The 22,763-nt window shown below is 45.7% G+C and overlaps 1 protein-coding gene across 1 annotated transcript in view; it reads right to left on the bottom strand.

The window, feature by feature from the left end:
- LOC119437075 (carnitine O-acetyltransferase-like) overlaps positions 1-22,763 on the bottom strand; it is a 75,708-nt gene that overhangs the window by 21,771 nt on the left and 31,174 nt on the right. Inside the window, exons 9-11 of the mRNA XM_037704146.2 lie at positions 18,637-18,737; positions 18,084-18,206; positions 8,140-8,262 (exon numbers count right to left, since the gene is read on the bottom strand). Coding sequence (XP_037560074.1) covers positions 8,140-8,262; positions 18,084-18,206; positions 18,637-18,737 — 347 coding nt within the window. The remainder of the gene's footprint in view (positions 1-8,139; positions 8,263-18,083; positions 18,207-18,636; positions 18,738-22,763) is intronic.

Raw genomic sequence — 22,763 nt, 5'->3', positions numbered from 1 at the left:
AGAAGCAAAATGTGGCAAAAATGAGAAGCGAATGGTCGGGGAAAAAAATATTTTGCAGGAAAAAAAATTCCCACTTCCCCTCTTTTTTTTTTAGCACCTGACAAATTTGCCAAATTTACACAAAATGTTGTGCAGAGAGGGAACCAAAAGGTGAAGCCGAAGCCGCGCAGTTGATGTACACAGTTTGACTTATGTGTTCCATGTTTTGAAACACAGTGTTCATAGACAATTTGTTTTTGTCACATTGACTGCAGCAGATCCGTTTACTCTTGTAGTTCTAATTTTTTAGTCAAGCAAACAAATTATACTGACAGTCTGTTCATATTCTTTACCTGAATAGCATGCAGAATCATCATCATCAGCCTATATTTATGTTCATTGCAGGGCGAAGGCCTCTCCCTGCGATCTCTAATTACCCCTACTTGCGCTAGCTGATTCCAACTTGCGCCTACAAATTTCCTAACTTCATCACCCCACCTAGTTTTCTGCTGTCCTCGACTGCGCTTCCCTTCTCTTGGTATCCATTCTGTAACTTTAATGGTCCACCTTCTATCCATCCTACGCATTACATGGCCTGCCCAGCTTCATTTTTTCCTCTTAATGTCAACTAAAATATTGGTTATCCCCGTTTGCTCTCTGATCCAAACCGTTCTCTTCCTGCCTAACATTTTTCATTCCATCGCTCTTTGTACGGTCCTTAACTTGCTCTCAAGATTCTTTGTTAACCTCCAAGTTTCTGCCCCATATGTTAGCACCGGTAGAATGCGGTGATTGTACACTTTTCTTTTCAACGACAGTGGTAAGCTCCCAGTCAGGATTTGGTAATGCCTGCCGTATGCACTCCATCCCAATTTTATTCTTCTGTAAATTTCCTTCTCATGATCGGGGTCCCCAGTGAGTAATTGACCTAGATAAATGTACTCCTTTACAGACTCTAGAAGCTGACTGGCGATCCTGAATTCTTGTTCCCTTGCCAGGCTATTGAATATTATCTTTGTCTTCTGCATAGTAATCTTCAACCCCACTCTTCCACTTTCTCGGTTAAGGTCCTCAATCATTTGTTGTAATTCATCCTCATTGTTACTGAATAAGATAATGTCATCAGCAAACCGAAGGTTGCCGAGATATTCGCCGTTGATCCTCACTCCTAAGCCTTCCCAGTCTAAGAGCTCAAATACTTCTTCTAAGCATGCAGTGAATAGCATTGGGGAGATTGTGTCTCCTTGCCTGACCCCTTTCTTGATTGGTAGCCTTCTGCTTTTCTTGTGGAGAGCCAAGGTAGCTGTGGCACCCTAGTAAATATTTGCCAAGATATTCACGTATGCCTCCTGTACACCTTCATTACGCAATGCCTCTAAAACTGCTGGTATCTCTACTGAATCAAATGCCTTTTCATATTCTATGAAAGCCATATAGAGAGGTTGATTGTACTCCGCAGATTTCTCAGTTACCTGATTGATAAAATGGATATGATCCATCATAGAATATCCCTTCCTGAAGCCAGCCTGTTCTCTTGGTTGACTGTAGTCAAGTGTTGCCCAGATTCAATTGGAAATTATCTTAGTGAATATTTTATACAATACTGAAAGCAAGCTAATGGGTCTATAATTCTTAAATTCTTTAATGTCTCCCTTCTTATGGATAAGTATAATTTGATTAAACCTGCACCTGCACCTTTGATTAAATCGACTCTTATTCCATCTTCTCCGGTAGCTTTTCCCCTGGTCATGTCTTGCAAGGCCCTCCTAACTTCATCACTAGTTATAGAAGGAGCCTCTGCATCCTGTTCATCACTACTTCGAATGAAAGTAGCTTGGCTACTCTGGGTACTGTACAGGTCAGTATAGAATTCTTCCACTGCTTTTACTTTATCATCAAAATTGCTGATGATATTACCCTGCTTATCTTTCAGTGCATACATCTTGCCTTGACCTATGCCAAGTTTTCTTCTCATAGATTTCATGCTACGTCCATATTTCACTTCCTCAATCTTTTCCAAGTTATAATTTCGAATATCCCTTACTGTCTTCTTGTTGATCAGTTTTGACAGTTCAGCAAATTCTATGTGATCTCTCGAGTTTGCCACTTTCACGTTTTGTCATTTCTTTATTAGGTCCTTTGTTACTTGGGAGAGCTTACCTAATGGTTGCCTTGGTGCCTTACCTCCCACGTCAATTTCTGCTTCCGAGATCAGCCTAGTTACGGTTTCATTCATTACATCTATGTTGTCTTCATCTTCCTGTTCTAAACCTGCATATTTGTTTGTGGTGGTGGTGTGGAGCAGAGGTAGAACACCCGGCTTCTAATATGAAGGTCGTAAGTTCGAATCTCCCTCTAGCCCACTACATTTTCAGGCATGGAGTGGCGCCTGACACTGGCAAAGAACACACAAAAAAAATATTGCCGAGAGCTAGTGGGGTTATACTATTTCAGGTGCAACCAAATTAGGAAGGCCCACTAAGCTTCAACAAAGTCACTCCCTCACCAGAACAGGAATTGGCCTCCCTGGTGCAGTATCCGGCCACTACCTCCCTCATGACTCCTACAATGAACCCATGGCCCTCAGTCCCCAGCGGCTGCGGAGCACCTGACCAAGGCAGCGGTCAGACCTGCAACGCGGCAGAGGGTGCTAAGAATCTCTGGGTCCGGACAGGCCGCCACTGGAATCTGAACCTGGCAACGTTCAACACGCGCACCCTCTCGAGTGAGGCTAGCTTAGCAGGGCTATGTAAAGAATTAACAGGCATTGCCTGGGATATTATTGGCCTTAGTGAGGTTAGAAGAACTGGTGAGGCTTTTACAGTGCTGACTAACGGCCACAACCTCTGCTACAGAGGTCTTCCAGATAAGAGAAAATACGTGGTAGGATTTCTAATCCATAAGGACATAGCGGGAAACTTCGATGAATTCTACAGCCTTAATGAGAGGGTAGCAATCGTCGTAATAAAGCTGAATAGGACGTATAGAATGAAGGTAGTACAAGCCTACGTGCCAATCTCCAGTCACGATGATGAAGAAATAGAACAGTTTTATGAAGACGCTGAATTAGCAATGAGAAAGCTGCAAACTCAGTATACTGTAGTCATGGGAGCCTTCAATGCAAAAGTGGGGAAAAAGCAGGCTGGTGAAGCAATGGGCAACTACGACATCGATCCTAGGAACGCTAAAGGAAGGATGTTGGTAGAATTCGCGGAAAGGAATAGGGTTTGAATAATGAATGCCGTCTTCAGAAAGTGTATCAACAGGAAGTGGACCTGGAAAAGCCCTAATGGAGAAACAAGGAATGAAATAGATTTCATACTTTCTGCCAATCCCAGCATAGTGCAGGATGTAGAAGTGTTAGGTAAGGTAAAGTGCAGTGACCACAGGTTGAAGAGAGAAAGAATAAAATTAGTCAAGAAGAAACAGGCCAACCTAGACACAGTAAGGGTAAAAGCAGACCAATTCAGGCTGGTGCTCGCATGCAGAATCACCCTGCTCCAAAATATTTGCAGTCGACAGCGTGAATCCTAGTTTACTTCTCAGTGTTCGTTTAAAATGAAAAAAAAAAATACATTTTTCAGGCCATGACATTTCCGGAAATTTTGGATCTCTACACCAGGTTCATAGTCTGTTTGCTCTCCTAGGGCAAGGTCCACCAAGCAAGATACGCGAAGAAAGACACCTGCAGAGTTTTTGTGCATCCTCAGCACGGTGCTTGAAGAGGATATGTTCTTTTTTCTTGATGATTTTCTTGTTTCTATTTGTTACATTACCACCTTAACTCACATCACTGTGTTAGAGAATGTCTTCTGATGTGGTCTACTAGGTAGGTAATGATGATGCCGTGCAAATCACAATTCCTACCAGCATTAGTGTATTATGGTTTACCCAACACGTGTGATTGTATGATATTATAATCACCTGCCACCTACCTCTCCCTGTATCTCCCACTTCCCCTTACCCCAGTCAGGAGTAACAGGCTAGAGACATGATCTCCAGGCCAACCTCTCCTCCCTTCTCTTCATTAAAATCTACTCCTCCTCCTCCAACATGTGCTGCTCAAGCTTTCTGTGCAGAGGAGTGATATCTGCAGTCACGGGTCAGAAAATTGTTTATAATTACCCAATAATTGGTTCAAGAGACCATCTGAAATATAGGTCAACGACCGCTCCCACTTCCTTTTCCTTACATTGATTTTCCTCTTTGTACAATAGGCATTCCAAATGCGACTAGTGTATATAACCCTATTTGAAGCATATGATTGGGAAAAACACTTTAAGGAAGCTTATGTTACGGCTCTGTTCTGTTGCTGAGGCAAAACTACCCAAGTCCAACTGTCTTATCAAGTAGAGCTGTTCGACACTTTTCTGTAGTTGAATGTTAGCAGGGTCTAATAGAACTTCTTGCTGGGCTAGTTGATTCATGTCATACCGTTGACCATATGGTCGCTTAGCGCAAAAAATAAAGAACGGACAGGGTTAAGGGGAGCACCATTTTACACTAGCCCAGGAACAAGTTTTATTAGACTACATTTCTTCTACAGTAGGCCCTTTTAAAAAATTGGCGCTCCCCTTGACCCCATCCCTCCTTCATTTTTTTGCGCTAAGCGACCATGTGGTCAGCAGTTTAACAGGTTCGTATGATTGTAATAGCAGAAGACCACTGTCTGGAAGCAGTCTGATATATGGAGACCAGCTAAAGCACAGTGTAGACCAAAATACTTAATTGCAGGTATGAGTGCTGTCTTTAGAAATACTGCTTCTTGACAACAACGTTTTTCTGGGAGAAAGTGGGTATAGCCCAAGCAAGGCAAATAGAGAATTTTCTGTTTGCTTTTTTTTTAATACTACAGGGCCTCGCTTTGCCAAAACTACACAGTCTTTTTTCTCTAGTGTCGAAAATTTTCATATATCCAGATGCCAGAGGCGGTTGAGGAACTCACCAGATGCTGACAGGTGTTTATAGAAAATGTACAAGATGACCGAGTACAAAAGTTTTCCTTAAAAGGAAGCTTTATCTGTATTCATGTATTCATTACATGTATTCAAATACATGTAAAACGCAGAAACGCTTTTCTGAGAACCACTGGGCCTATTTTAACCTTTTCAGATGCCACTTTATCCTGTTGATTTAAAACTTACTTTCACCACATTTCTTAGATCTTAAGAATCATGAAAAGTGTACAGCTGCAGAAAAGATTCAGAATTTTCAATTCTTTAGTGAGTTTTGTCAAGTTTACAGAATGTGGACTCCACGCGAAAACTCACTACAGGAACATCAAATATGAGAACGTCAACTTTTTCGTATATTGAAAAGCTTGAAAATCACCTATCTAGCCGCTTGAAAATTATGCCTGGTGCATGATGTTGTGAAAAACAATGAAAGAAGTGAATACACTACATACAACGACATACTGACACCAAGCAAAAATACACAACCGTCTACCGTCCCACTCATTTTACTAAAACATTTTGCACATGTTATCCAAAACTGCAGCACAATTCCAATCATAAGTGTTTCAAGAAACATGCGGCACATTTTAAATATCATTACTTTCATCAGCGTGTTTGCTGTTAATGCACTATCTTGGTGTACACAATTGTGTACACAGCGTCTGAAAGGGTTAATGAAATTTGTTGCATTTGAGAGAAAAAGTTAAATTCTAGTGACTCTTGGAAGCAAAGTTTTGATTTAGCGCCCAAATTTTTTTAAAAACACTTTGAAAATTTTGTCAGTTTAAAAAAAATGGAAGCACGAAGTTTACGAATGTTTAGCTCTGCACTAAGAACAGATATCACAGTTCTGTAAACTGCATCCGTTGGAGCACCCAAAGCGGACAAATTTAATATATCACTTTATATCTCATGTGAATTGGTTACATCATATAAAAGCATTTCGCAAAAGTCCCACTCACATGTTAGTGGTGTATTTGAGAGCCATGTATAATACAGTTAAACCTGGATATAACGAAATTAACAAATTCCCTAAAAACTTTGTTATAAAGAGGATTTCGTGATATGCAGGTTCAGCACGAAAACTCGAAAAAGAAATGCGTACCGTATTTACTCGATTCTAACGCGCCCTCGAGATTCTAACGTGCCCTCGATTATAATGCGCACCCGTTTTCCGTGACCAAAAGAAAGGAAAAAAAATCCTTTACAGTACCGCCCACCTCATGCTTTCATACAGAAATACAACTAACGCTCAAGATTTACTCCCAGCGAGCGACACAATGGCGTCGTAGCATTGTACAGTGTCACCTAGTGTCAGGATAGTGAAGTGAATGAAGTGCAGAGACTTCCGCAGTAACCAAAGAGTGGCGCTGCCAGCACGTTGAAAAAAAACAAACATTTTTTTTTTACTTCGGCAACATCAACTGGAAAAGGAGAGTGCCGGCTTGGCAGGCTAGGCCAGCTGCAACAAGCGGCGGGATCAGGTTTGAATGAAGGGAGGGGGAAAGGTCACGCCCACGGCGGCAAGATCACCGGGTCGAGGGATGCAGCACACTCGCACGCACGCACATGTGCGCTCGCTCTCGCCTCGCAGTCGCCGTAAATTCGAGCGTGCCAAGCGCGACGCCACCGCTTCGCATTGCATCGCGGCGGAGAAGGTGCTTCCGGTTGCTGCTCACGCAAAAATGACAAAATTTGGGTCGACTCTAGGTTGTCGGCGGGGAAAATTCGTTATTTCAAGGGGGTCTCCCGCTGCCACTTCGTTACATAGAGGTCTTAAATACATGTGCTTCTATGGAGTAACGGCGGGGAATAGAAAAACTTCATTATATCCAGGAATTCTTTATATGGAGGTTCGTTATAAGCAGGTATAACTCTACATCAAGTATGTACACTTTAGATGAATTATTAAAAGCAATTTACAGAATTTTGATACCGTTTTTCATAGCGGAGTTTGTTATCAACTTCATAAATTTGTTCTCTGAAAATTTGCGATCTTCAACAAGTAGTATTACAAAATTGTAGGCCTAAATAAAAAATTCGCTATCAACAGTCACTAGATTTTAACTTTTTCTTGTAAATGCAACAAACCTCATCAAATTTGGTGCAGTGGTTGTCGGGAAAAATGATTTCTCCTTTCCCATGTAATTTAGATAGGAGCCTCTGAGCTAAAGCTTCCTCTCAAAGGAGCCAAAGAAAAGAACGAGAGAAAGCATGTTGGGAGCATGCAAAATGAAGCGTCAGATGGAGAATTAGAAGCACAGAACTATGTAAACTAAGCAATGCAATTTTCTGTGCCAATTTTAAAATGCGGTTTGCCATTTAGAGACAACGTTCTGCTTGTTTTAATCAATGTTAAACGTGATCTTTTCATTTGCATCATGACCTCTTCTGACCTTCTGATCGCCTGTTGGTTCTTGTGGCGCTACATAAGCTGAACACAGACGTCCTTACATTCAAAAGTATAGCCAAAGCATATTTTGTTACACATCACCATATTTGACATAATAGTTCAGCGGAAACCCACTAGGTGGAGAGAAGTAATTGAAGGGAAAATGAGACATCCACCGAATCGTAGCAATTGCTACAAAGGAAACCCATACAGGTTCCTCGAAAGGAAAGCCTCGCAGTTGAAGATAAAATTTTTCCTGGTCCGGGACTCGAACCCAGGACAACCGCCTTTCCGGGGCAGCCGCTCTACCATCTGAGCTAACCAGGCGGCTAGCAGATGGCAGGGCAAAGTCGAATTTATCAACAACTCGAAGCAAAGGCAAGTGTTTGACGTAATAGTTCAGCGGAAACCTGCGAGGCAGACAGAAGTAATTAAAGTAATTAAAAGTAATCACCATATTACTGACAGACTGATAGAGTTTCTTCTAGATAATATACCAAACATTCGTGTGAGTATAACAGCAACTGCATGCATGAAAGCACAAAAATTTCCTTTGTGCACATGGCTGAACATTTATGACATGAAAATACTGTTATGCTTGACACGTAACTTTTCAAAATTCTTACTTTATAATCTATACATAAACGTGCGGCATCAAAGTGTTTGAATTATCACAAGATGTAACTCAATGTGTAAACAAAGATCAATGATTCAATAATGTCCCTATTTTCAGTCACTAAAAGCATCGCCTGCATATGCAGATACGTAACACTGGATATTTTCTGTAATCAGGCAATTAACTTCAATACTCACTTGTAGTATGCCAGTTGCATTGCCATCTGGACATAGCTGTCTGGACTTAGCTTGCAAGACTTGATAAATTCCTTTCCGTATCCTTTAAACTTGTAGATGAAGAGGTCTAGGTCTGCTGTGAGCCTGCAAGCAAATTCACTGGCATGCACTTCACAGATCTTACATCAAAATGTGTACTTATATCAAACAAGATTATTTTGAATGAATGTTTAGAGTGAATGTCGGCACACCTGTATCAAGCTGTTTCCACCAAGCACATCGTATGTCAAACCCTCCACAGGGCGTGCTTTTCCACAATGATTTCATTGAGCTAGCCAATACAAGTGTCCACAATAACTCCTTGCACACAGAGGCTTGCTTCAGAGGCTGAACTTCATGATTTACGTATGCACTTAATACAATGCTCCCATGCTGCACTGTCAGTTATAACAATTAAATCTGGCTACTGAGTCCCGAAGCGCACCACCCAGAGTCCACAGGGGTATTTGCCATTGCGCTTGGACCCTTTCTGCACTAGCACCAGGATCTGGCCACATTTTTGTTTACGCATATGAAAAATCCCCGGAACCCTAGCCATATACAGCTTTGCTGAAAAAAAAAAAAAAAGACTTTTGCTCTGATATTTTGCACTCCCCGTCCTGTGCTGCAACAGCCTGTCAGCGCGTGCGCGCAAGCAGCCAGCATGATACAGCAACCCACGTGAAACCGGAAACCCAATGACAGACCCGTGAGAAGTCTTGTGTGCTCCTGCGTAAAGAAAGCTCTGAACTGTGCGTGTGAACACGCGTATCCAATACGATCAGCATGCTATCCAGTGAGTAATCGGTTCAATCTTCATATATGCTCTCGCGTTTTCAATGCACGCTAGGGCAGTATTCTCGGGCGATCACTTTCGGAGATAGTTTTTCTTTTGGAGGAGTTGGTACATCGAAGTACAGCATGGGCCCCGTTTTCTTTCTGACGAAGGGGACGGTGCCGCAAGGAAGCTGCCGGAAGCTGCGGTGCTTCTCAGATGTCCGGGTTCGCAGCTTTGCACGGCTCGACGGGATGTGTATAATCTCGCATCGTATAATCAAGGTTTTTAATGTGTCGTCCCATAATTGGGGGAGGTATAACCAGGGTTCCACTGTAGACAGTGCATGCTTGCTCATCAGTGCGGAGTCCGCAGAAAATACCCGCCGCCTCACCCACAACTTAGCGGGGAAGAGGCCGCCGATTGGCGTAAAATACAGACTGGGGTATTCCCCCATTTAAAATTGCTAAACGCCATGTATCCCACTCGTTATAGGGCCAACTGTCCTTGGTGCGGTGGCATACCTACCCTAATTCATGTAACTTGGGAGTGCGCTAAGCACCCTCATAGACCAAATACCAGTGACACAATGGAGCAGTGGGAGGCACAGCTCGCCCGCTCCGACCTGGCAAGACAAAAGTCTTTAATTAGCCAGGTCAGGCAGGCGGCAGAGGCCAGTGGGGCCCTGGACTGAGAGGCTCCGACCACCCCTCCTTAATATCTTTTCCATTACAATAAAGTTTCTATTTAAGTTTCTATTTCCACTGTAGACATTATTTAGGACATGTCTATGAAAATTTCACAGGATTTGCGCACCCCGTTTTCAAAGCTCCCTGTTGAATTAATCTCAGCACAGTCTCGGATCGAAGAAGAGCTCGCCTCATTCCTGGAGAGAGCCCGTGCTCACGAGCATGTGCAGCCAGAGGCTACCGGAACGGCGAAAAATAAATAGTATGCCTGATGCTTTAAAGCTCGCTTCTTGTCAGTAAACCGTACGCCATCTTAAAGATTTGGTGCTGAAGACCCGGGATCTACTACCAGAGACCACGGGAGGCTACGAGTGAACTGACCATCATGGAGAGGCTGCGATCAAAACGGACGTCGAGGTGATCTCTGAATACCAGGCTTATCAACAAGGCAAGAGCTCTTCTCAGCAATGAAACAACCACCGTAGATCAGCTCAACACTATTTACGGACGTCTCAAGGTGAATAACGATGAGCTGAACAAGATCAACGAGGAGCTAGAGAGCCACATAGCTGATGAAGAGTTTGAGCAAGAATACAACACGGTTGTGGATTACGAGGACAACGCTACCAGCGTCATGAGTCAGCTACTTAGCAAGCGAGACCGTGTTGTCACATCATCAACACCAGAGCTTCGGACTTCATCGGTAGCCAGTACAGCGGGAGTCTCTGGAGCCAAGCTACCCAAGCTTACCATCGCCCCATTTGCTGGTAATTTGTGTCGATGGAACGACTTCTGGGAACAATTCGACCAGATGATTCACCGCAACGGAAGCCTCACAGCGACAGACAAGTTTAACTACCCAAGGTTCTTCCTAAGAGGCGATGCCGCCTCAGCTATTGTGGGACTGCCTACAACAGAAGCTTGCTACAAGGATGCCATCGATATACTGAAGAAACGCTTCGACGATAGAACGAGACTCGAACAGGAGTACTTCTCCAGGCTTCGTACTTTGCCTTCGGTCCGTTCAAGTGACCCGACAGCTCTTCGCAAGCTGTACGATCAGATCGTCATCAACATCTGCGGACTGGAGACCATGGGAGTGAGCAAGGCATCCTTTTCCACAATGCTGTGCGACCTTTTGCTGCGGGCTTTACCACACGATATAGTGGTACAGTACCACCTGTCTTGCGCCATTCGGGTGACAAGTGATAGCAGTAATGCAGTGTCTATCACGGAGCTGGAACGCCTATTAAATTTCCTGTCCATCGAGTTGGAGAGCTTAGAGAAAAGCCAGTTTGCGAATCCAGGAAGAGAGAATGAGCCAAACACATCTCGCCATTTTCGCGGCTCGAAACCCACGTCGTCAGTTCTCCACAACAACACTATGAAAGTACCTGAGAACTGCGTGTTTTGTAAATCGAGTCAACAGTCCACGGAAAACTGCGCACTTGATCTACCACCTATCACAAAAGAAGCAAATTTTATCAGGAGACATGAGGTGCTTTCGATGCACGACTAAAGGTCACAGGGTGTGTGATTGTAGACGCAAGGTTACGTGCTCTACTGCCAAGGACGTCATGCGAAGAGTGTGTGTGATCCGCAAAAAGTAAGCCAGAAGACACGGGAAACCGACAGAACAACTGCCAGAATACCAACAAGGAATCCAAGCACAAACACGACTGTGTGCGCATCTCTAGGGAAAGATCGGCGTACCATCGAGGATTCACTGACGAGCGTCCTCCTGCAGACGTTCCGAGCTTGGGCAGTAACAGACGTCACCTGTCGACATATCAGAGCTGTCATAGACGGAGGCAGTCAGCGCACATTTGTCACAGAACGGCTATCACGACTGCTGAAGTTGCAGTGTGTGGGCTCTAACATCATTGCGCTCAATACATTTGCAAGCAAGTCGAGTGTTGTGCAGAAGCGGCATGTTGTGCAGCTCCGTCTGCGGAGCCAGTTCTCAGATATGGAAGTTGCTTTGCAAGCGATAGAAATTCCACACATATGCCAAGATATCGAGGCAAGTACAACCAGCTCACCGTTCGTCGCAGAAATTCAGAAGTCTGGAAAGGACATTACTGATCACCGACTATACGAATCCGTTGTCGGGGAAGCAGGCATAAGCGTACTCATCGGTTCCGACCAAATGTGGACTGTGATGACGGGTGAAGTCACTCGATGCGAGAGCAATAAGACACTGATTGCTATGAACTCCAAGCTAGGGTGGATGTTTCAAGGCAACACCAACTGCATGTCATCAGATATAACAGCTTCGCGGATCATGGTCTTTTGGGAACTCTGATCATTTTGGGAACTCGAGAGTGTGGGAATATCAGACGCCGTTGACAATGAGAGCAGGCTCAGTCCAGTATTGATGAAATTCGAAGAAACCATCATTCTTAGGGACGGAAGATACAAAGTGATGTTGCCCTGGAAGGAAGAAGTCGAGCTCTCGGACAACAAGCAAGTCGCAATAACAAGACTTTGAAAACTTATCTCCCGAATGTCGAGCAAGCAAGGACATTTAGAGACGTATGACAACACCATACGGGAATACCTGAGGGCTGGACATGCGGAGATTGTTGAAGGGCCACCCCTGGATTCGACAAAGCTTTATTACATGCCACGCAGGGAAGTAATCCAAGAGCATGCACTAACCACAAAATTCAGAATAGTTTTTGACGCTTCTTCGCGCGCCAAAGGGTGCTTCTCACTAAATGAATGCCTCGAAAAGGGTGAGAACCTGTACCAGGATCTGGTGAAGGTACTATTATGCTTCAGAACGCACCATATAGCTCTGCTAGCCGACATTGAGAAAGTATTCCTTCAAATCTCAATCGCAGAGAAGGATAGAGATGCCTTTCAAATCCTCTGGTTTGGAGAAAAAAAGCACTGCATTTCTCCGAAGAATAGATTCCAGAGTGGAGGATGACGCGAGTGCCATTCGGAGCAACATGTAAACCCTTCCTACTGACGGCAACTACCGTATTTACTCGAATCTAACGCGCACCTTTTTCCCGATATATCGGGTCCAAAAATTGGGTGCGCGTTAGAATCGAGTACAACCCTAAATCTCCGATATCATATCGCCATCGGCAGTTCAAAATGGCCGCCTGGTACGCACTTCGAGCCTAGCTGCCTATGCCTAGCTGCAGTGGCGTCCTCCGTGTGCTGTGGTGGTACATGTGCTTAGGTTAGTCTACCGTTTTCTGCGTTTGATCTACCAGCATGGATGTGCCGACAGCGAATATACGCAGAGTTCATCATGATGCCGCTTTTAAAAGGAAAATCATCATGTGTGCGGAGACGGACGGAAATCGGGCCGCATCACGCGCATTCGCAGTTCCAGAAACATACGTGCGGGACTGGCGCAAGCAGAAGGAGAAGATTTTCGCCAGCAAGGCTACACAAAAGGGCTTCAGTGGACCGAAGCAGGGCCGGTTCGCCGGAATAGAAGAGCGGCTCGCAGAATACGTTCAAGAGCAGCGAGCGGCACAGCGGCCTGTGACGACCGATCTGCTCAAAGTCCGGGCGATGCAGTTAGCCCTACAAACAGGGCTAACGCGGAGCGATTTCAAAGCGAGCAGGCACTAGCTGTCAAATTTTATGAAGAGAAAAGGCTTTTCTCTTCGAAGGCGGACGGGGATATGCCAGAAGTTGCCTGAAGAATACGAAGAAAAGCTGCACAGTTTTCAGTGGTTCGTTTTGAGCTCGCGCCGCAGGAACGGCTACCACCTCGGCCAGATTGGAAATGGCGATCAGACACCGCTCTACTTCGACATGCCTGCCACCACAACCGTTGAAAAGAAGGGGGCGAAGCAAGTGCGTGTGTTGTCTTCCGGCCACGAAAAAACACGCGTCACCGCAATGCTTTGTTGCACCGCGGAGGGACACAAGCTGCCCCCGTATCTTATATTCAGACGCAAAACGCTCCCGAAGGGAATCGTGTTTCCGAGTGGCGTGATGGTGCGCGCAAATGAAAAAGGTTGGATGACTATGGACTTGGTCACCGACTGGATTGATCACGTCTGGCGCAAGAGGCCCGGCGGCAGTTTGGGCCTGCGTGCGATGCTTGTGCTCGACGCGTTCAGGTGCCATCTCGACCAACGCATCAAAGACAAGCTCGCTGCGTGCAACACTGACCTTGTCGTGATACCCGGCGGCATGACATCGCAGCTCCAGCCGCTCGATGTTTGTTTAAACAAGCCGGTTAAAGATAGGATTCGAGCGCTCTACACTGAATGGCTTGTGAGTGGCTGCCATGAATTCACTCCCAGCAATAGAATTAAACGTGCCTCGCTGCAAGACTTCACTGGATGGGCGAAATATGCGTGGTGCACGATACCGTCCGCCATGGTCAGCAAGGCCTTTAAAAAATGTGGGATATCGAATGCCATGGACGGCACCGAGGATGAAATGCTTTGGTCAGTCGACAGCGATAAGGAGTTGTCCAACAGCGACGACGAGTGAACCTTGTGCCGGCGTAGTGAAAACAATCTTGGCAAGATAGGCCGTTTCCTTTTGTGTGTGTGTGTTTTTTTTATTATCGCAACTTCAGTGCATCGAGATTAAATCTTTGTTTTTCCAAACGAGACAAAGTTGTATTGATGTATGAAAGCATGAGGTGCGCGATACTTTTTTTTTTTTTTGGTCACGGAAAACGGGTGCGCGTTACAATCAAGGAGATTTTTTTTTTCGGGGGGGGGGGGGGGGTCATGAAAAACGGATGCGCGTTACAATCGAGGGCGCGTTAGATTCGAGTAAATACGGTATACTCCATCACCTAAAGAGTATGCCTTCAAGAAAAGCTAGTACTGTGAAACTTCTCAGCGAGTCATTCTATGTAGATGATTTAGTGGTTGGAGCAGAGTCAGATGAAGAAGCACTTCAAATCTGCCGTGAAGCCAAAGAGATTGTGCAGGAGGCAGGAATGACGCTAAGGAAATGGACGACCAACTCAGAAGGCCTGATTAACGCATTGGAGCATGAGGAACAGTCGGCAAGCAAAGAACTGGCTGTCCTCCATGAGACAAACATGAAGGTACTTGGAATTACATGGAATCCGTACACGGATATTTTCACTTTTTCTTTAAGGGGCCTTCTCGAATTTATGAAAGACAAAGATGATACCAAGCGGTTCATTCTTCAAGCTGCTTCACGTATATTTGACCCAATGGAGTTTGTTGCGCCATTCACCATTGCCATAAAGATCTTCTTCCAGAAATTGTGGACACGTGGAATAGGCTGGGATGAGCAGCTACCTCAGGATCTGCAAGAAGAATGGCATGAATGGGTGCGCCAACTATCAGTCTTGCAGAATATTTCCATGCCACGTTATCTTAGCAGCGGAACCAAATAGCCCCGAGTGCTACAAGCTCACGTATTTTGCGACGTAAGCCCTTCAGCATACGGCACAGCGCTCTACATCGTACCGAGCTGCTCAGCGAGGCCCGAGTTGCTGATCGCAAAAGCACGTGTGGCACCTATCTAGACAACGACACTGCCACGGCTGGAGCTTCTAGGAGCCTTGATTGGAACAAGGCTACTTAATTACATCTCAAGTGCCCTCACTGACTTTGAGATCCACTGTACAATGTGGTCGAATTCCACAATTACGTTGTCATGGATAAAAGGTGACGCAACGAAGTGGAAGCGATTTGTGTAAAACAGAGTGAAAGAGATCAGGGAAAAAAACCGATCCTTCTATGCGGAAGTATTGTCTGGGACAGGCGAATCCTGCTGACCTACTGACACGTGGAGTTACAATGGATAAGTTATTGTATAACCGTACGTGGCTGCAAGGACCAGACTGGCTAGGCGAGTCAGTAGATAGATGGCCACTACAACCCCCAGAACCTAACAGCACCGACGATAGGGTAATCTGTGAAACGACTGCCGTTCACGTTGCGATCTCCAGTGCGACGAAGTCGACATCGATTCTAGACATTGAGAGCTACAGCAGAATCGAAAAGCTGCTCAGGGTCACGGCATGTATATTGAGATTCATCAAACACTGCCGATTCAAAAACGGAGCGCACACTGGTTTTCTAGTAGCCGAAGAGATCACTGAAGCAGAAAAATATTTGATCAGATATGTACAACAACAAGCCTTCAGCGAAGATATAAGTTCGATTTTGACAGGTATATCAGCAAAGGCAACCTCTCGCATCAAAGACCTCAACTCGTTCTTGGATGCCGACAGCATCCTCCGAGTGGGCGGGTGCTTGTTGCACCTTGACGCATCTGAGGAGGTAAAACACCCAGTCATCCTCCCGCACGATCAACACTTTTCTACGTTACTAACAATGCGAGCACACTGCGAAATACTAAACGGAAGCGTGAGAGACACTCTGACACAGTTGCGAGAGCACTATTGGATCTGCCCGGCACGAACATTAGTGAAGAAAGTCATACACGGCTGCTATACGTGCAGACGTTTCAGAATTGGCCCTGGCGACACTCCAACTGCTCCTATAGTACGTCATTGTGCAAGGCCGACGAACCCATTCGAAGTCACTGGAGTTGACTTCACAGGACCACTATTTGTTGCGACTCAAGCCGGAGAAACAAAATGTTACATAGCGCTCTTCGCATGTGCGACATCATGAGCAGTGCACCTGGAACTGCTTTCCAGCATGACCTCAGAAGCCTTCCTCATGCCTTTACGACGCTTTGTAGCGCGAAGGGGTCTACCTCGCGTGATTTATTCAGACAACGTAAATACATTTAAGAAGACGCCAAAAGACTTAGAGAAGCTCTTCAAGTTGCTTTCCCAAGAGGACGTAACGGCATACTTGAGCCAGGAGACTATCACTTGGAAGCTTATTCTTCCCAGCGCACAATGGTGGGGCGGCTGGTGGGAGCGTCTGGTCAGGACAATCAAGCTTCCACTGAGAAAGGTTCTCGGCAAAGCTCGACTTAACTTTGAAGAGCTGACGACTGTGCTTACGGAAGTCGAAGCCTCTCACCTACATTGAGTCGGACAGCGGAGAACCTGGCGCATTAACACCAGCAGACCTCATCATAGGACAGAGATTAATGACGCTACCACAGGGCAGCAACGACGTGTCAGCGGACTTTACGCGCACAGAAGCTGTCCGACGACCCGCCTACAGGAAACACTTAACTGAGAACTTCTGGAAGAGGTGGATGAAAGAATATCTGCTGCAACTTCGATCAGCGCACTTTTCTCATGGGAGACCCACCAACGAAATAAAGACAGAAGATATCGTCGACAAATTACCTCGACAAACGTGGAAACTCGCAAGGGTTCTTGAAGTCTACAAGGGTGTTGATGGCCATGTCCGCTCTTGTAAGATTCAACGACAGACGACAGCAAGGAGTTACTACCACCAGACCAATACAAAAACTTTATTCGCTCGAGCTGAACGAGTGATTTGGCGGCCGGGAGTGTGTTGAATTAATTTCAGCACAGTCTCATATCGAAGAAGAGGAAGCACCTCCTTCCTGGAGAGAGCCCGTGCTCATGAGCACGTGCAGCCAGAGGCTACCGGAACAGCGAAGAATAAATAGTATGCCTGATGCTTTAAACCTCGCTTCTTGTCAGTAAACCGTACGCCATCTTAAAGACTCCCCTTAAATAAAAAAGAAAGTGTGCAAAGAATGCACACCAACTAGCCCAATTCATAGCTCTTCTAAAGGTATGATACTTCTTTCTGTCTAGTTAAAACATTTGAATGCTTGTACCCCCTCTGCTTTTTTTTGTGCAACCCAGTTAGTATAGTAATTATCTGTTATAACAATGGGATTTTCTTGGCACTTGAATATTGTTATAAGTGGGTTCGACTGTACTTTCCCTTCCTGCAAATGCGCAATGACTGGCACGGCCTCTTTACAAACATAACGAGTTTCGTTCTTGACCAATGTGCTTTTGTTTGTGCCTAGTTGTTCAGCAGTCTGTAGAAGCCATACGTGTTCAGTGTGCTGCAAGCACCTATAGCAATCCTTCATCGATATATGCGTGTCATATTGTAGCATACAGGTGTACACTGTGTGTGCAGTGTACACTGCATGCAGCAAACAGTGCCATGTGATGCAGTTTTTTGACATCTGTTGGTCACACATTAGCGTGATACATTTCTCCTGCATATCTTAAACCATAGTGCAGTGTACATGCTGACTGCTGTCACATATGCAGGAAAATAAGACGGGTGTACCGACACTGCTCAGTCCAGGTGTTTGCAGAAACTGAAGGCTTTAAAAACAGCAGTCAGTCTTCTGCAACCATGGAAGGTTATCGAAATTGGCAGAGACATCAATTACATGTTACATGTATATATCTTGATGAACCAAGTTATCGATGCATTGAAACATTCTGTGATCCCCTTTGAATTTGATGAATACCTTTATTCTATCTGTATGCGAGACAACCGAGTAAGCAAAAATGAAAATGAAACATCAATTTTCTTGCATGGCATTGCATAGGAAATTACACCAACCTAGAAAGTGAAGAACGTGCTTTCTCAATCTCTTTTGTGGTGTCTGGGGACACAACAAATTCAAGCTTCTTGGGAATGTTGTCAGCTGCTTTACCAGATGGTGGACAACCCAGTTTCTTGTCACTGCAAGATTCAATTATAACATCAAACTGCTATATATAATGTCATGTCACATATCCATATGCCAAATCAAAGCAAGGCTAAAATTTTGTATCATGCAAAGTATGATCCAATGCCTTCAGTGGCATGCAATTCTAGTAACAAAATTTGGTCAGTCATTTAGATAAAGCAAAACCAACCATAACAAATGCACAACTTGACCAGAACAAATTGAAAAACAAATTCATAAGTGTTAGACACAGAATACACACTCATATCATTGAAATGCAAAAATAGAACTAGTCTGTTCCACGACTGCTATGAAAGTATGTCCCCAGCAAAAGGAAGTCAGAATCTGGCAACTACTACCAGCATGTCAGCCTAAAGTGTATGCCCAAAGCTCTAGAGCTTCTATGCAAGCTTTTGGCTGATGAGATGTTTGGATAGCACATACATGTACTTGTAGCAATGATCCACCAGAACTGCCACAGGAGGACCTTCTGAAGGGCTATGCTCATAAAGCAGCCCTGTGTAGCCATCTTCTCCAACAATCAGCTATAATAAGAGAATTTTTTGTTAGTTGCTGTAACATGCAAAAATGCGGGCATGTAGAAAACCTTATCAAACACAGGCAAAGCTTCAAAAGTGGTTGCCCTGTAATTAAATTACCTGCATAACGCTTTCTTAAAGCAGCTCTGACATAAACTCTTTGAGTACCTTCATTTTCTTATCTTCAATCTTCATCTGTGCCTATTAACTCATTAGTTATGCTACTGAACCGTAAAATAAAACAATAAAACAATAGCCTTGGGGAATACAGTAGAACCCCGCTGATACGTTTTTCCCGGGACCATAAAAAAAAGTGTAAGAGCCGGGAAACATAAGAGCCAGGAAACAGGAAAACCTGAGAAATGGGAGTAGTGTTGAACTGCACACAATATTGTTTTAATTCTTATGTGTGAAAAAAAGTCGTAGTTTCACCCGACAGCCGAAGTATCGATTGTGATAGCAAATTAGTAGACAGCTATACAAAGTAAGAATAATAGTTTTATTGTCCGTATAAACTTGTAAACATTCGCTCATTAACTACAAGCATGGTGTCAGTGCCCACAGGCAAACATGAGCACATCACACTCGATGAGCGCGGACGCGCGCTGTCAAACGCTGCCGTGAAAAATTTAAGCGCCGCTGCAGAAGCGAGCGAAGTGACCTTCGTGCTGTTGTCTATCGCTTCAACACAACACAACACAAACACACAGCACGTACAAAGCTACGAGCCGCCGACGCACCTACACTGCGTAGACTCTGCTCCCAATGTAGATCGCTTTCAAAATACGGCCCGCCCGCGCACCGCCGCGCAGTACGCAGTTGATGCCAGAGCACAACGCTGCCTGCTATCCCTCCCCCCTCGCTCCCTCGCCGGTGTCTCGAGCGCAACGGGAGAAGGCGCGCTTCCTCCCTGCTTTTCTTTTTTTTCGCGTGCGAGATTTAGACGCGGTCGTCGGCTCCCCTCGCACGCTTTCACTCGCACATACAGCATACGGCGCGTGGTGTTATCGCCCTTGGACTTTGTACGGAACATCTATGAGCCAAAACCAATTTTAGGGCCGCAACGCGTCATAGAAACCATCTTTAGATAGCAAATACGGATCTCAAGGGCCATACTTTTGCTGGCAGAAACCGAAAATACGTCATAAGTGTCGCCCCCGGCACTTTGGGCGGCCAATGCCATCGTCAAGCAACCAAGCCAAGTGACATGAAAAGTCAAAATGGCTGCTCGGGCCAACTCGGGGTGGCAGTTCGCAACGTATGATGCGGGAACGGTCCCACAGTTGCGACGTAACAGCGGGGTCACCAATGCATTGGGTTCTATGGGAGCTGTGCCGGGACCGGCCGAAAACGACGTAACAGCCGGGAAAATGCAGCACCCGGGAACGTAACAGCGGGGTTCTAATGTACATAGAATGCAGGATAGGCAGGACACAGCACTGGTCCGGTGCCCTGACAAACCTTTCAGAACAACACGTATGCACCGTATATACTCGTGTAATGGCTGCACCCGTGTAAAAGCTGCATTCAGAACTTTGCAAAAAAAATCCCCCAAAAATATATTTAAAAATTGCCCTTGTATAAGCAGCACCCTTTATTTTTTGAGAAGGTTGGCAATGTTATCGGTTGTGTGATGAGAGAATTCCGAAGCATTTACTTTTAATCAGTGGCAAAACAAGGCAGCGGTGCCGAGTTGTCGGTGCCTCCAGGTAGCAAAAGCACAGCCTCAGAGATATCGCGGCTGCTTCTGAGACGCCGTCGCTAGTCTGTGCGGCGTCACCATTTATTCCAGCCAGCAGGTGACATGCTACAGGAATAGCCAAGAATAGCTAGAGCCAGTAGAAGCGAGTACTGTAATTCAATAAAGGTAAGTACCACCGAAAATATTTATGAAAAAAAAATTCGTCTTTTTCTCCGTGTAATGGCCGCACCTCCAATTTTCACCCCAGATCTAGGAAAAAAACCTGCGGCCATTACACGAGTATATACGGTATATAAATACCCCCAGAATTTTATTTTCCATCTAAATGTGAAAAATACGCCGAAAATAAGCATATTCAACGAAAAGAAAAAATATTCTATGGAAACTTTTTTACCAATAGGGGGCAACCATAATCCATCACCCATAATAACGCTAAGGGCCCAACAACCAAATCGTATCCCCCCCGAGTGTGACGTCATATGGTTGCTGAGTTGGGGGGTGCCATGGGTACGCAAGGCACATGGGCCTCTGATGGTACCACATGCATGTGGCACAATGTATAAATTTTTGTCTGCCGCCTGTGAACATAAAAGTGCCTGCTCCGGTAGCTCAGTGTATACAGCACTCTGCTGCTAAGCACAGGGCGGTGGGTTCAACTCCCAACCCCCATGGCCATTATCTACATGGAAACCAAATGCAAAAATGCTCCAGTGCCAAGCATTGGGTGCATGTTAAAGCAACCCAGGTAGTCGAAATTGGTCCGGAGCCCTCTACTGCAGTGTGTTGCATAAGCCCTGTTTTGCTTTGGTACATTAAGCCCCATCAATTCGCACGAACATGAAAACTGCAACACAAAGCTACAGTGTCGCATATCTATGCCAAGTCCTGTTTGTCATTCCGCTGATACCTCCACCAGCCAGTTTTAAAACAAAAATTTCTTTGCGAACCCCCTTGCACCTCTCTTGCTGACCGTGGCTACCACCTGCTGCTGCTGCTCGTGCGTCCTCGCCGAATAGTTCATACTCGACTGCAAGACGGCAATGCCATCTAGGATCGATGGCTCACACCACTTCGCCCACAGCAGCGGAATGTAGAGGGGATGAAGCTAACCTGCGCATGCGGGTCTTTAGCAGCTGGTAGAAAGCGCGAGGAGCCCGCGATGCAGAGCTGCAATGTAACAGAAGAGAGGGCACCGGAAGAAGTGGCCTCACGTTGCGCATGCACTGCGCCACCTGGCAAGTGCGCAGACTGTCGCATCTACGCCTCCAAGGGGGGGACGAGTGCCCCAAACAAATGGCGCAGAAAGCCAGCTTGCCTCTTTCAACTCCTTAACGCTGGTTGCTTTCAAAGGTGCCTTGCATTCGTCGCCAAAATTAATAAAGCGTTCGGTTTTACATTGCACTCCCACTGAATAAACACAAATCCGTGTTTCAGCACTCCTTATGCATGTACGGAAAGCTTTGCTATACAGTTAAACCCGGATATAACGAAATTGACAAATTCGCGAAAAACTTCATTATAAAGAGGATTTCGTTATATGCAGGTTCGGCACGAAAATTCGAAAAAGAAACACTTACCATATTTACTCGATTCTAACGTGCCCTCAATTGTAACGCGCACCCGTTTTCCGTTTTTGTCGAAGCACTCATCCTTGGAGTGTCACACCAGGTACCGGATGAGTGGACGCGTGTCGTTTCGCACAAGCGCGAGGCATCGGAAACGAAGAGAGAGCGTCACGATGGCGTCGTAGCATCGTATAGTGTTACAGTAGAACCCCGATCCTACGTTCCCGGGGGCTGCGTTTTCCCGGCTGTTCGTTTTCGGCCGGTCCCGGCAGAGCTCCCATAGAACCCAATGCATTGGTGAACCCCGCTGTTGCGTCGCAACTGTGGGACCGTTCCAGCATCATACGTTGCGAACTGCCACCCCGCGCCGGCCCGAGCGAATTGAGCGTGATGTGTCACAGCGTGTGCCAGCGCGTCGGCAACATCGACTGGAAAAGGAGAGTGTGCCGGCTTGGCGGGCTAGGCCAGCTGCAGCAAGCGGCAGGATCAGGTTTGAATGAATGAAGAGAGGGGGAAGGTCACGCCCGCAGCGGCAAGGCGGCAAGATCGCCGGGTCGAGGGATGCAGGCCCGCCTCGTACACGCACGCACACGTGCGCTCGCTTCACATTCCGTCGCGGCAGAGAAGGTGCTTCCGGTTGCTGCTCGCGCAAAAATGACAAAATTTGGGGCGAAATCTCTAGGTTGTCGGAGGGGAAAATTCGTTATATCGAGGGGGTCTCCCGATGCCATTTCGTTACGTAGAGGTCTCAAATACATGTGCTTC

Source organism: Dermacentor silvarum, chromosome 1 (assembly GCF_013339745.2).
Source record: "Dermacentor silvarum isolate Dsil-2018 chromosome 1, BIME_Dsil_1.4, whole genome shotgun sequence".
Classification (NCBI taxonomy): domain Eukaryota; kingdom Metazoa; phylum Arthropoda; class Arachnida; order Ixodida; family Ixodidae; genus Dermacentor; species Dermacentor silvarum.
This window is presented reverse-complemented; position numbering and strand designations above follow the sequence as displayed.